At 32.9% G+C, this 12,951-nt stretch overlaps 1 protein-coding gene across 1 annotated transcript; it reads left to right on the top strand.

The window, feature by feature from the left end:
* The first annotated feature begins 3,714 nt into the window (after positions 1–3,714).
* Positions 3,715–12,862, top strand: LOC106129909 (apyrase). The gene is made up of 11 exons (XM_013328609.2): positions 3,715–3,931; positions 5,864–6,086; positions 6,499–6,696; positions 6,865–6,995; positions 7,818–7,968; positions 8,260–8,386; positions 8,851–9,008; positions 9,859–9,940; positions 10,258–10,416; positions 12,011–12,153; positions 12,661–12,862. Exons 1-11 carry the CDS (start codon positions 3,822–3,824, stop codon positions 12,784–12,786), a joined length of 1,608 nt encoding a protein of 535 aa, XP_013184063.2. The 5' UTR covers positions 3,715–3,821; the 3' UTR covers positions 12,787–12,862.
* Positions 12,863–12,951: the final 89 nt, after the last annotated feature.

The following is a 12,951-nucleotide window of genomic DNA, read 5'->3' as shown; positions in this document are numbered from 1 at the left end:
TAACTACAGATCGCCCCGGGCAGCTATATCGCTATCAAACACATGCACGCTGAGTGTTAAGGTACAGTTTGACAGAGGCTAACTAAAAGGTATGAAGGACTTAAACATAATACTTGGGGAGTTTAATGATTATTTTCAAAAAGTTTTATCGGATCCTCTCAAAATATTAACCTGAGAATGTTTCAAAGTTATTAACATTAGTTTAAATGCTAACCGATGCTCTTAGGTGAGGGAAAAACATCGTGAGGAAACCAGCACATTCAGGCAACCTGAAATAGTAATCATGGATCCAATACGGGTTAAGTTTACCTGCAAAGGTTGCGGAGGTCAGATGGGAGTAGCTTCGCCTAAAAACCTGACTCGCCCAATCTAGGATCCATGGTAACAAGCACTCCCCAAGCTTCGACGATATCATCCCACACTTATAGTCCATCCAAGTCACAATTGACCCAAGAATTAAATTGTACCTTAAGCCGGACATAATACCTACCAGAGACTGAGCCTGATCGCCAACTGAGACAGGATCAAGGAGTCTCGAAATGACTGGGATGACAGCGGACGCTAAGATCCTTCGGGATTAGTTTAATTGCATTATAGCTTGCACTATTGCAAGAAAGTAACTAAGTACTCAGATTTTAATAACAGAGTTCTAAAAAGGAGGTTCTCAGTTAGAATGTTTGTTTAGCATCCATTATTATGAATCATTTTTATTTTTATCATTATATTAAGGTTTTAAAAAGAAGGAGGTGCCTAGTTCGACTGTATATTTTCTACGCAAATACTTGGCCTCTTATAAACTTCATTTGTTTTTTTTTAAAAGGGTTAATTCTCGAAGTTCAAAAGACTTCATCAGATGTGTGGTCAACTCTTTGTTCTATCTCAAATTATTGTAGGCATAGCCATAGTTTTTATTCAATTTATAAAACTTTATTCCGACATTTTATCTGGTGAGTAAATTAAAACCTAAAAAAATTACAAGCCTTAAACATGGAATTAAAAATTTCTTTTATTTTCAGCCATTTTCTGTTGTGTAGGTTTCTTTTAACCTTCAACCGAACTTTTAAAGGTACGAAAGAAAATAACGAAAACACAAAACTGCAAACAAAAAATCCGGGCCAAAATTTTCCTAACACCTCGTTCAAAACACGTGTATTCAAGCAAAAACAAAAGTTCCATCAGCCAAATGGGGCCGCGATATAATAGTCTGATGGCTGTGGCATACACGGATCCATATTTTGACAGCTATTTGCCTCTGGCCTAATTTTGTAGGATAGGACGTGTGTCTACGCGTTGAGGTAAGCCTTTAGCGGCTTTTGCTTTTAAAGGGTAGATTTGGGCAGATAGGGTATTACACATTATTTCTGCAGTTTTTCAAATTGGCATGGCGCCTGAATATGCATACACCTGAAACTCTATATCTATAAATTACGTGGTTAGTCAGTCAAATTATAATAGTGAAATTTACCTTGTGTCTATTTCACTAATATGTTAGTTAATTGTGCATACTTTGCTCTTGACACAATTCATGTAGGGAAAAGTGCATTTTATTTTTATACACAACAATCGTGCATCGGGTCAAGCATAATATAAAGGTAATCGTTCACTAAAAGATTACTGCTGCTATATAAGCCAGGATATTATACTAAATAAAATACATTATTAATATGCCTGTATATTTGATGAAACTCAACCACTAACTAGTTTAAAAAGTTATTAGGTAATAGTAAATTTGGTTAATATTAGTAAGTTCAAACCTGGATAAATATCACGTGTTTATCCCTGAGTTAGGTCAATAGGAATGCCACGTTGAGCTGAATGAATTAATTCCGGAACTTATAAATTCACAGATAGCATAGAATTACGATTACCCTTTTTTAATCTTATATTATTGTGATTTCTATTAAAGGGTACAAGCAGAAGAATCTATAGTTTTTAAATTACAATATATCATACACATCTGATTTAGATATGTACTAACACTACATCTCAAATTTTATCTCAGAGTACCTATTTTATCTTGCTTCACCTTAGCTATGTATTGTCACTGGAATAAAGACTTTACGTTCGCCTTTCGACAACCAAGGTCGGGCTTAGAAGAAAAACTACAATACCTCTAATTATCTTTGTGGAAATTTTAAATTAGTCGTTGTAAATATAGACGCATTTTGTCACGAGTTTTTTTTAATAGATCGATTTGAACTTGAACTTCATATTGGAAAAAAATATGACGTGTTACCGTTTCGTCCCTTATAAGGGGTAAACATGGACTAATAAAGCACTTTTATATAATCACTTCTGATTATTTGCTTTTAATTTAGATGGCTTTGAGGGAAAAAGTCAATTCAAGAATGAATTCAGATTTGAACCCTGTTGTTTTGAAGACAGCATCTTTTTTTATTAAATAAGTACCTATGTATTATTTGAGTAGTTTCTGTCCAATACTCAAAAACAAAAGCGTAGATAAAATATTAACCTAAAAATAAAAAAAATAAAAGTAAAATCTTGTAAATGTACCCAATGAACCTCGCTAACACGGAAAAATCCTTCAAAAGTCTTGTATTATCCTTAAGCCAAAGTGAATGATATGCAATCTTTATCAAAATAATCAAGTAAGGTATACATACCTTACAATGAATGTTTGATACATCAAACATTCTTTAAATAAAGTATCCTGTTTTTACCGATAACTGTGACTATAATCCAAAGTGGGTAAGGTTGCGGAGGTTAGACAGGAGTTGCTTTGAAAAAACTTAATTTTGATCATAGTTGAAGGCTTACCGCGGGCTTCTCTTCACTGTAGACTGTCCAGAGAAGTGAAGGATATAACTGGCCGCACAAGGAAGAAGAGATAGCTCGTCGGTAGCAAAGAAAAAAACATATCGTGTTCCAGATCTCTCGCGCATAATCGATCAAGCGCAAGGTATTTAAACTTGGAATTTTAAATTACGAGCTAGTAATGTAAACCCTCATTGTTGTCGTAGTCACAAGTCAAGTGCACACTCTTTCTCCATCGAGTCCGGTGGAATGTAGTCCTCACCACCACATAGAACTTGGATAGGCATGTGGGTTACATGCCTATCCAAGTTATAAGAGGTGGTGGTCTTTACTTGGTTAGACCATAGAGTTGGTGAAAAACAATGACCAATTTTTCAACGTAACAACCTGTTACTCTCTGAAATTTAATTTGTTCAAGGTAAACGCTTCTTTTGAGTATAGTAACTATCGGCTCTGCCTACGCCGTTAGGCATTAAGACGTTTTAAGTGTTTTAAATAGAGACGTTGTGCTAAAAATACAACTAGGAAAATCTCTCTCTAGTTCATAATAGCTCTAAAGAGATGATGTTTACTTTTTTGTCTCTTGTTTTATCTCAATATTGTTAAACAACAATTATAAAAATTAACAATCAACAATGTGCGTTGGTGAAAATGTATGTGTTTTACGTATATAGAGAGCAGTCATTATCACATAGATAGATAGTCTTGTATGTCATTGGCATTACGACGCTTTTCCGTTGACATCATAACAATAAAAATAATTTGAATATTTTTTGTGAATAGTTTTTACACATGAAATAATTCGCGACCAGTGTAACAACAAGAATGCGCAAATTAATTTGAACCTTATGGTGATGAACTTACGAATATTATTACGTTACGCAACGTATTTTGTACAGTCGGTAGGTCGATTATAAGATAAAGTCAGTGTTTAATGGTCGTAACTTAGTATGACTCGAACTTTGTAGTTTAACTGACGAACAATCATGTGATTTAAAATAGAAAAAAAATATAGTTATAATATTTTTTGTTTAATTTTTATAAATATGAACGCGGGAGTGTTTTTGTTATGTTTCGTCGCTAGTGAAGTTCTATGTGCTGTTATAGATGATTCGTACAGATTGGATATTATTCATTACAATGATTTTCATGCGAGGTTTGTACATTTTGATTTACTTTTAATTTTAATGTCTTCCATTGCTGATCTGATAGCGAAGAAAAAGTTTTTATTCTTCCCGCAGATTGTAAAAGTCAATCAGGGAAATGTTCATAAAACTTTTGAATCTATTTAAAACGATGGGCTAGTGAATAGATAAATCTGTATTTTCGTTTGTTGAGGAGCATCTGGGAAAATAAGTTTTTCACATTTTTTCACCCAATATGTATAATTTTCTCATATAAAATGGTTGAAAGGTTACAATAATTTCGTCGCCGCAGGCGCGAAACTATCGTCGGTCTGGTGGTCAGAGCGATCGAATTTTAGTACATAGGTTCGATCCCCAGTAGGTAACTAGTAGTTTTAGTTTTTGTTTTTACTATTTTTTTTAGGAGTTATGACCTCCACCGAGCCCCGCTCGGGTACCCAGTTGGTGAATACTATCAAGATAATAGAGAAAGTGCCAGGATGCTTGTCGTTCGCTTTAAAGAAAAATTCCAAGTTTCTTTCCTTTGCCTTGATTAAGTCAAAAATCTGAACTGAAAAAAACCTTCTTCTTAGTGTAACAAACATTTAACTGAAAACCGCATTAAAATCGGTTCAGCGAAACGCGAGATAATCGCGAAAAATATACATACAGGTCAAACTGAGAACCATTTTTTTGAAGGCGGTTAAAAATAATTCATAAACATAATTTTAATAGAAAGTTACTTTCGCTCCACATACTTCAAGATTAAAATAAGTTGAGTTTAATTAATTTGGTTAAAGATTTGAATGCAGCGCCCGAAACATATCATTTTCTACAAATAATTAAGTCACTTGTGTAATTACATTAGTCCTAATAACTTATTTAGGTAATCACTGTTTGTCGCAAATGTATTAATTATAAGCTTAATTATATTTCATTGTCTTAGTCTCCTTAGTTCTATTAACATTGTTGATTGATTCAATTACATTATGAGTACGTTGTGTAAACAATAAACTACATTTAACTCTCACAAAAATTCTTCTATTATGCGATGGGCAAGAAAGCCTGGGTAGCATTTCAGTCTTTTCGAGACTGAAAATATATAGACGTGATATGTTTGTAAAAAGGTCAAAGGAAGTCACGAGTTGAATCACGTGTGGTAATAGAAATCAGAATAATATGTGTGTGGTGCATCTGCCAAGATAACATTGTAGGAAGCACATCCATATTATATATCATTTGTTATCCGCCACCTACTTCATACATTAATTTGCTCTTTGGATGTAATTTGTATAATTTTGAAATAAGATAGAGAAAGTGATATGGCAATCGTTAGTTAATTTGCGATAAAGTTACTACAATGTGCGTCTATTAACGTAACATATTTAATTATGCTTCATTATCATCAACTTTGAAGTCACTATGAGTTTATAAGTGGAAATCTATATCTAATACGCTAATGAAATATATTGCTTAGTCAATAAGTCATTTATCATTTTAAACGATGTGTCTGTGGATCCTTAAGTACCTATACCAATACGGGATTTAGCATTTTGTCAAAAGCAAAAGGTAATATTTGCAATTGACCATTTAGGCTTCCATGTAGTGAAGAAAAAAAATAGCGTGTACCAGCTGGTTCTCTTCCTGTGCAAATTGTAAAAGGCAATTACAGGAAAGGCTTATAAAGTCGGGAGTCTTTTTTAAGCGATGGGGTAGCAACCTGTTTGTATCTGAATTTCCACCATAGCCAAACGTGGCTTTTCAATCTCTGTAAGACTGTTAGTTGGCTTTGTCTACCCTGTAAGGGACAAACACGTGATTATATGTATATATAAAATTTCTAAATCTCTATTGTTTCATTAAGCTATTCAGCTAAATTGGTTCTGTCTATGGCGCACAAATACACATATCACGTTAATAACATAAATTTCTAAAGTAAGCACTTTTTCATTTATTTTCATTAGATTCGAAGAGACGACACTTGTATACCCCGTTTGCACATCGAACAATACAAATTGCGTGGGAGGATTCGCCCGGTTATATCAGGAGATCCAAACACTACTCAAGGAAAAACCAAACGCCCTTGTACTAAATGCTGGAGACGTCTTCCAAGGGACATATTGGTATACCCTTATGAAATGGAATGTCACTCAAAAGTTTATTAACATGATACCAAATGATGCTCATGTAAGTTTGTTCTCTTTTACCTATTTCGAGACTATAATTAGTATTACTTTTAAAGACTAGATATTGGATAATGGAATTTTCAAGTAAAGTTGCAGAACTAACTCTTGGTAATTGATTATCTACAGCAATCAACGAAGTAATGAAAACACAATGAAATTAATTTAAATAATTTTAGTTGCTTTGGTAACATATTGGATCATCTTCCAACGAAATTATGAGAAATTAAATTTTCAGAATGTTATTTGATATTTGTTAAATGCTTTTATTTTAAATGTTTCAAGAAATAATCTCATTACCGTTCACAAGATTAATTTCATTTTATTTTATGAAAATCTTTATTAAATAAAAACATTTTAAAAACATATTTAGATGAGGCTAAGCAAAATAAAAAAATGTCTTCAAAACATTTCAGGCAATCGGAAACCATGAGTACGATGACGGCCCAGCGGGCCTAGTACCCTACCTTGCGGCACTCCGCGCTCCCGTGCTCGCTGCTAATATGGATACAAGAAAAGAACCATCCCTGAATGGTCTTTATGAGCCTCATGTCGTAGTTGAAAGGAATGGAAGAAAAATAGGAATCATAGGACTTATTACTCCGTCTACTAGTGTAAGTGTAGTGAAATCAAGAAATAAAAATAGATGTATCATATAAGTGGAATAATTGGGATTTCCACTTGAAGATTAGTATTACAAAAGAAAAAATCTATCTCGAAAACTTTAATCTTTTGTTCAGTAATTATAAATGATTATAATTTTATTTTTGTTTCTGTTACAGTCATCGTCAAATTCTCGGAACGTTATATTCTTAGATCCTATCGAAACAGCTGAAAGAGAAGCCAAACTATTGACTGATTTAGGAGTGGATATTATCATAGTTTTATCACATTGTGGTTTAGATGTTGATAGGTAAGTTCTAGAGTATATATTTTTCCAGCCAGGAATACGTATATCACACGTGGAAATATCTGAATTTCACATTCACCTCTCTGGTTGAATGTGAAATACAGGTATCTGTATAGTCCGACTGTATAGTCCGACATACATGTCTGAATTTTCTGAGCGACTGACTGACTGACGAGTGACTTTGTTGTTTTCTGAGTGTAGAGTGAAATTTTTGCATAGTAATCATTACAAAAAGAGCATTATTTTCGATCCATAATTTTTGCTAAACATAAAAAAACTACAAAAATAACGTCATCATCCTTATAATATTTGCATCAATTTTCATATTTTATCCTTATCCTCAGAAAGCCAGCCTTTGGTTTATAGTATGACAACTTTATTGGAAAATATAGAAGACAGGGTACCATCTTTGCATTTAAATTGGCGGTAATTCCATAAGAATTGAACTTTAGCTAAGCGTGATGGATTATTTTGTTTGAAACAAATTCTCCGGAGAATAGCCTCGAGAAGTTTCTAACATAAATTTAGCATAAGATTAATGTTTTGATTGATAAGTATCCTTAATGATAAGCAAATTATTTGGAATCAATTTTTTTTGTATAACTATTATTTTAAGTAGTTAGTATTCGCCAAAAATACATTACTTTTTGGAAGGCAAAAATGATTTATCAAAATATTGAATTCCCAATATGTACATTATATCTATCAACAATCATTATTTTGAAAATTGGAAGATGGAAATCATAGTATTACTTTAACAATTATCATGGTAAATTACATCATGTATTTTTAATAAGATAACCTTAAGCAAAATAATTATTTTAGGCAAATAGCAAAAGACGTTGGAGAAAACATAGACATTATAGTGGGTGGTCACACTCATAGTCTACTTTGGAATGGGGAGCCTCCTAGCAAGGAATGGACGTCTGGACCGTACCCAGTCATTGAAAGGAGTCACAAAAATCCTGAACACGAGGTAGATACATTACTTTTTTTAAATTTTAAAGCTTTTGCAAAGACCGTACTTTATAGGCTTGTGATGAAAAGTTAACAGGACTTTGCTGTGACGGCGTCATACAGCGACGTGTAGTTACAAATCTCCATTTTGTGATATAAACCAAACATTTAGGATAAATAGCAGTAATATTTTTTTCTAAGTTAACATGCGAAGGCAAGCCTCAATGTATGCCTGATATGTCTAACTGATGCAGCGTCGTACAGTAACGTGTATATAAGAAAATAATTCTTGTTTTGCTTTAAATTACAGGTTGTCATAGTAACAGCGTCAGCATTCACAAAATACTTGGGAAATATTACCGTGTTTTTTGATAGAAATGGCAATATGAAATCTTATGAAGGTGAACCAGTGTACCTCAACAGGTCAATCCCAGAAGGTAATGTTATGTGTTAGTTTTTAGTACCACTTCTCGATTCGCCAAATCAAATTTATTAATACAAACTGAAAAATATGGAATTCCCTCTTCGAGCTTTTTTTTCTGACACCTAAATCTTGGAGAAGTAAATACGCAATATTTGAGCTTGTATGTACCACCTTGCTTTTTATTTTGATTTTTTACGGTATTAATATTGTAAATGCGATTTAATGCAGCGATCTCGTTAAATCTTTCAAAAAGATATGACACATTTACACAGAAATCGGAAATAATGTAATATTACTCGAAATTTTTCATTTCATTTCAGGAATATCATATTAAAAAAATATATGATATTCTACCTTCTTATTCTATATTTCTTCCAAATTGTATTTTAGACTTTATCCACTCCCCTAAATTCTTGGACTCGCTTGATTTTTTTCATCTTGTTTAATTTTATTTAAGTTTCGTGTAAAACATTACAGACCCCGAAATAATAAAGTTAATGGAACCATACATGGACTCCCTTCACGGGATTGTCAATGAAGTGGTAGGGCACGCGCAAGGAGACTTTCTTGACGGGAAGTGTGGCGCAGAAGAGTGTGAACTAGGAGATTTGACTGCGGACTCTTTCTTGTATGCTGTAAGTATGTTCAGTGGAAAAGAGAAGATCAGATATTTGTATGTTTAACTCCTGTTTTGTGGTTCCCAGTTGCACTCTCAGTTGTTAGGTTTTGAAGCCTGAAACCGAAATGAATTGTTAGTAACAATCAGTCTTACTTACTCCCTATATTAGTATTATTAGTATAAGTTAGGTATATCACAAAGTTATAATTTCACAAAGTTATAATTTCGGTTGGTGCCGTGTGGTTCCCGGCACCAACGAAAAAAAAGAATAGGACCACTCCATCTCTTTCCCATGGATGTCGTAAAAGGCGACTAAGGGATAGGCTTACAAAATTGGGATTCTTTTTTTAGGCGATGGGCTAGCAACCTGTCACTATTTGAATCTCAATTCTATCATAAAGCCAAATAGCTGAACGTGGCCATTCAGTCTTTTCAAGACTGTTGGCTCTGTCTACCCCGCAAGGGATATAGACGTGACAATATGTATGTATGTATAATTTCACATGTAGAATATGAATCTGATAAATGTAAAATAAATGATTAATTTTTCCGTAAAATATCTGGTGCAAATGTTCCGTATACATTGCCGGTATTGCCAAGCTAAATTGCTATTACAAATATAATTTTAATTAATTTTGTATTGCATTTGTTATCAAACAGGTTTTTATTAATGAGCATTACAATTTGTTTATATTTAACATTCGCAACCGATTTTCAGCAACACGCTTCGTCAAAATTATTAAATAAACTTATTGTTAATTTTAATCAACTTAGGTACTATATTATACGTATGACATCTATTAAGTTGCTTTTAATAATTATTCTGGGCCATTTGTTGCAATATTTACATTTAAATAAATTTCCAGGGCAAACAATTGAATGTATCAAATCTACCTCATGTCACTTTGTTGCTAAGGAACATGATTCGAGGGGCAATTGGTCAAGGAAGTAAGTAATATTTTTTTTCCTAGATAGGTAGTTACATACTTATTTATTAAAACTTTGTAAGTTGAGTAATAAAAAGTGACGAAAATTCATTAGATAGTTATATTTTAAGACTATCTATTAATAATTGAAAACAAAAAAATTCTTAATGGGTGTTTTGCTCGCCAGGAAGCGTTTCAATCTATCACAATAGGATAATATTTACATATAATACACGCACATTTGTAGTTTTTTTAAGCGTGGGCTATTGAGTGCATTTGGCAATTTGATAAGTATGTATTTCGTTAGTAAACTTCATTAAAATAACCTCTCTATTCCAGATATCACACGTGGAGCAATAATAAATGCTCTCCCTTTCACCAATAAGGTAGTTACGCTGGTCCTACCGGGAAGGTACCTAGTGGAAGCGTTAGAACACTGTATGGATATGTACTGGGAGGAGAAACCTTTCAAGGGGCCATGGATGCCGCAAGTGGCTGGTAATTTTGTTAACTCATTACGTTAAAATATGCTAGTGATGGGACATGTTTGTGTGATCTTAAGGTTTTTCTTTTCAGTCTTGTATCATCATTGTAGTTTATGCCTACTTTAGTTTGAGCAACTTTTCAATTCTTGATCATACGCTGCTCGTCATTTAAATATTTTGATATTATAGCGCAGAGGTAGTTATAATGGGAGAAAGTCGGGACTAAGCTCTAAGGCAGGAATTTTAGCCACAGGTCAAAGTTTTGATTGTCGGTCAGGTTATGATAAAAAATTAACTGTTTCTGCTTGGGCTTCACAGCGAACAAAATCTGCTGCCAGCGTTTTCGTTCGCTGTGCTTATCTATATATAGTATCGATAAGTTAGTATCTCGGACTTACTTTGGACCCATCTCGATATATTAATGTACTTTAATCAGAGAAATCACAAGTTTGATTACCAACTGATTAGTTTACATATGTTGCGGTTCACTCTCGGGTCAGGCAATTAGTATTAATATGTTATTTTTAATCTTAATGTAAACAAAAGTATTAAGTTGATTATAATGATAGACATTAAAATTACAGATATTTAGTAATAATACTACTTATCTGGTTATCAATTAATGACATAAGATTGACGTAATAAATAACGAATGTTTCATTTATATTACATTGCATCAAATTCTATTACCCACTACGATATAAATAATCAATATCAATATTATAAAATAAAAAGGCGCAAATATTTAGGGCAGTAATTGTAGTTTTAATATTTGAATCTTATAGAATAGAAACTGCGGGTCCATGGGATTAATCGTCTCGTCACATTCTATTCATTTTTGTCAAAAATCTGTATATTATATGTATGAAATGTAATGTTTATAATGGCAAGGTATCTCTTGATCGGAGGTTCTTTGTTTAAATTTGGGTACCTGTTATTTTGCACTAGTGGACAAGTATAATTTAGTACTCTTCAAAATATATTCACATTGTCTGGTCCATCACTAGGTTTTCTTAAATATTACCTGTCGTATTATTGGAAACACAACGTAACCCTATTTATCTATTTATTTCTTCTCTACAAAATGAAGAGGTTGCCTTTATTATTTGCTGTTCAAGCATTTTCATTTTAATAGATAAATATAAAAAAGAGATTTCAGTGGTCAAGATTTGCTTCTATATACAGATCTTGGACTCAAATCCGGATACTTTATAATCAGTTGTAAGCTTCGGAAGCTAAAACTTTTACACAAAAAATCACGTCTCTTTCTCAGACGGTTACAACTTGTTTTCACTTGCCACATATATCACGGCACATCCCTGTATACTTCTTTCCTTTCATCCACAATTAGTGCAAGGTCGTTGGTAAAGTAAATTTATGAAAAATATTGTAACATTTTCAAATCCTCCAGGCATTTTACCCCTTTGAGCTAAGCTCTACCTCTTAGTGTGTGATGAAAAGGCACTTAAATGATGGTGGTAGAAAAAATAATGTACCTCTCGTTTGTCTGCTGCTCACATCTCTAGAAAGAAGCCCAAGGTGCGCTAATGACTGACCATTACCCACATATATGACCGATAATCAAAACCAAGTAATATTTATTTCAGGTATACGAGTAACTTTAAATACAAGAACAAAGACTGCAGATGTTTTAGTGAAGGACGGAGAAGATTATGTTCCTCTGGACCCAAACCGAGATTACCAAGTGATAACGATGGATTTCTTGGCTAGTGGCAAAAACGGATTTAAGGTAGGTCGTACATTTCTTCAATACATCTGCCCAGCCACTAATGATATCTAAATATAAGCTTTTCAGGTTCACTCATGTTAGGTCCCAAATTTCTTTAAGAGGGTACGATTATTATAATGCTCTCCCAGACAATTTTATAACCTTACAAAACAAAGATATCTTCAATAGACCGGTTAGCCACTATTTAAAACAAAATATTAAACTTGCTGCATAATAATGAATTCATTTATTATTGTAACTATATCATAATAATTTGAGTGCGTTTGGTAATAAACAAGATGAGGCACTAAGGTAGTGCCCGCAAGCTCAAATAATGCCTATTCATTCTTTTCTTGAACCGAATTGACAGAAATTATCCTTTTGACTTTAGTCTTAAGTTTGTGTGCAAATATTATAAAGATGAACGAATTTTAAATAAATAAAAATAGTAATTCACAGAAAGTCGATTTCTTCAAAAATAACCATAAGAAAAACTTGTAAAATACAAATTATACATTTATTTTTCAGATGTTCGCTGAAGGAGGCCGGAACGTTACATATTTAGGAAAAGACGAAGAAATACTAGAAAACTATATTAAAATATTCTCACCAGTTGTACCTCAACTAGATAACAGACTTTCAGTTAAAAATTAATTATTAAAATACATACATTTTGATTTATAAACAATTTTTTTTAGAAAAAAGCTGACGTGTTTTGTACGCTAAAGTTAAATAAAGACTAAATAATAAGTAACCATTTTTTTCTTTGTGATAACACCTTTACTTTATCTACCTAACTATTCAATAAATTACCTATTC

The sequence above is a fragment of the Amyelois transitella genome, chromosome 22 (genome assembly GCF_032362555.1).
Source record: "Amyelois transitella isolate CPQ chromosome 22, ilAmyTran1.1, whole genome shotgun sequence".
NCBI lineage: Eukaryota > Metazoa > Arthropoda > Insecta > Lepidoptera > Pyralidae > Amyelois > Amyelois transitella.
The sequence above is the reverse complement of the archived record's forward strand: the minus strand, read 5'-3'. Positions and strand labels throughout refer to the sequence as shown.

Coding starts and splice junctions, on each gene's coding strand:
- LOC106129909 (XM_013328609.2), top strand. CDS start 3,822: ATGAACGCGGGAGTGTTTTTGTTATGTTTCGTCGCTAGTGAAGTTCTA. Junction 6,697..6,864: donor TTATTACTCCGTCTACTAGT/GTAAGTGTAGTG, acceptor TTTCTGTTACAG/TCATCGTCAAATTCTCGGAA. Junction 8,387..8,850: donor CAACAGGTCAATCCCAGAAG/GTAATGTTATGT, acceptor AAAACATTACAG/ACCCCGAAATAATAAAGTTA.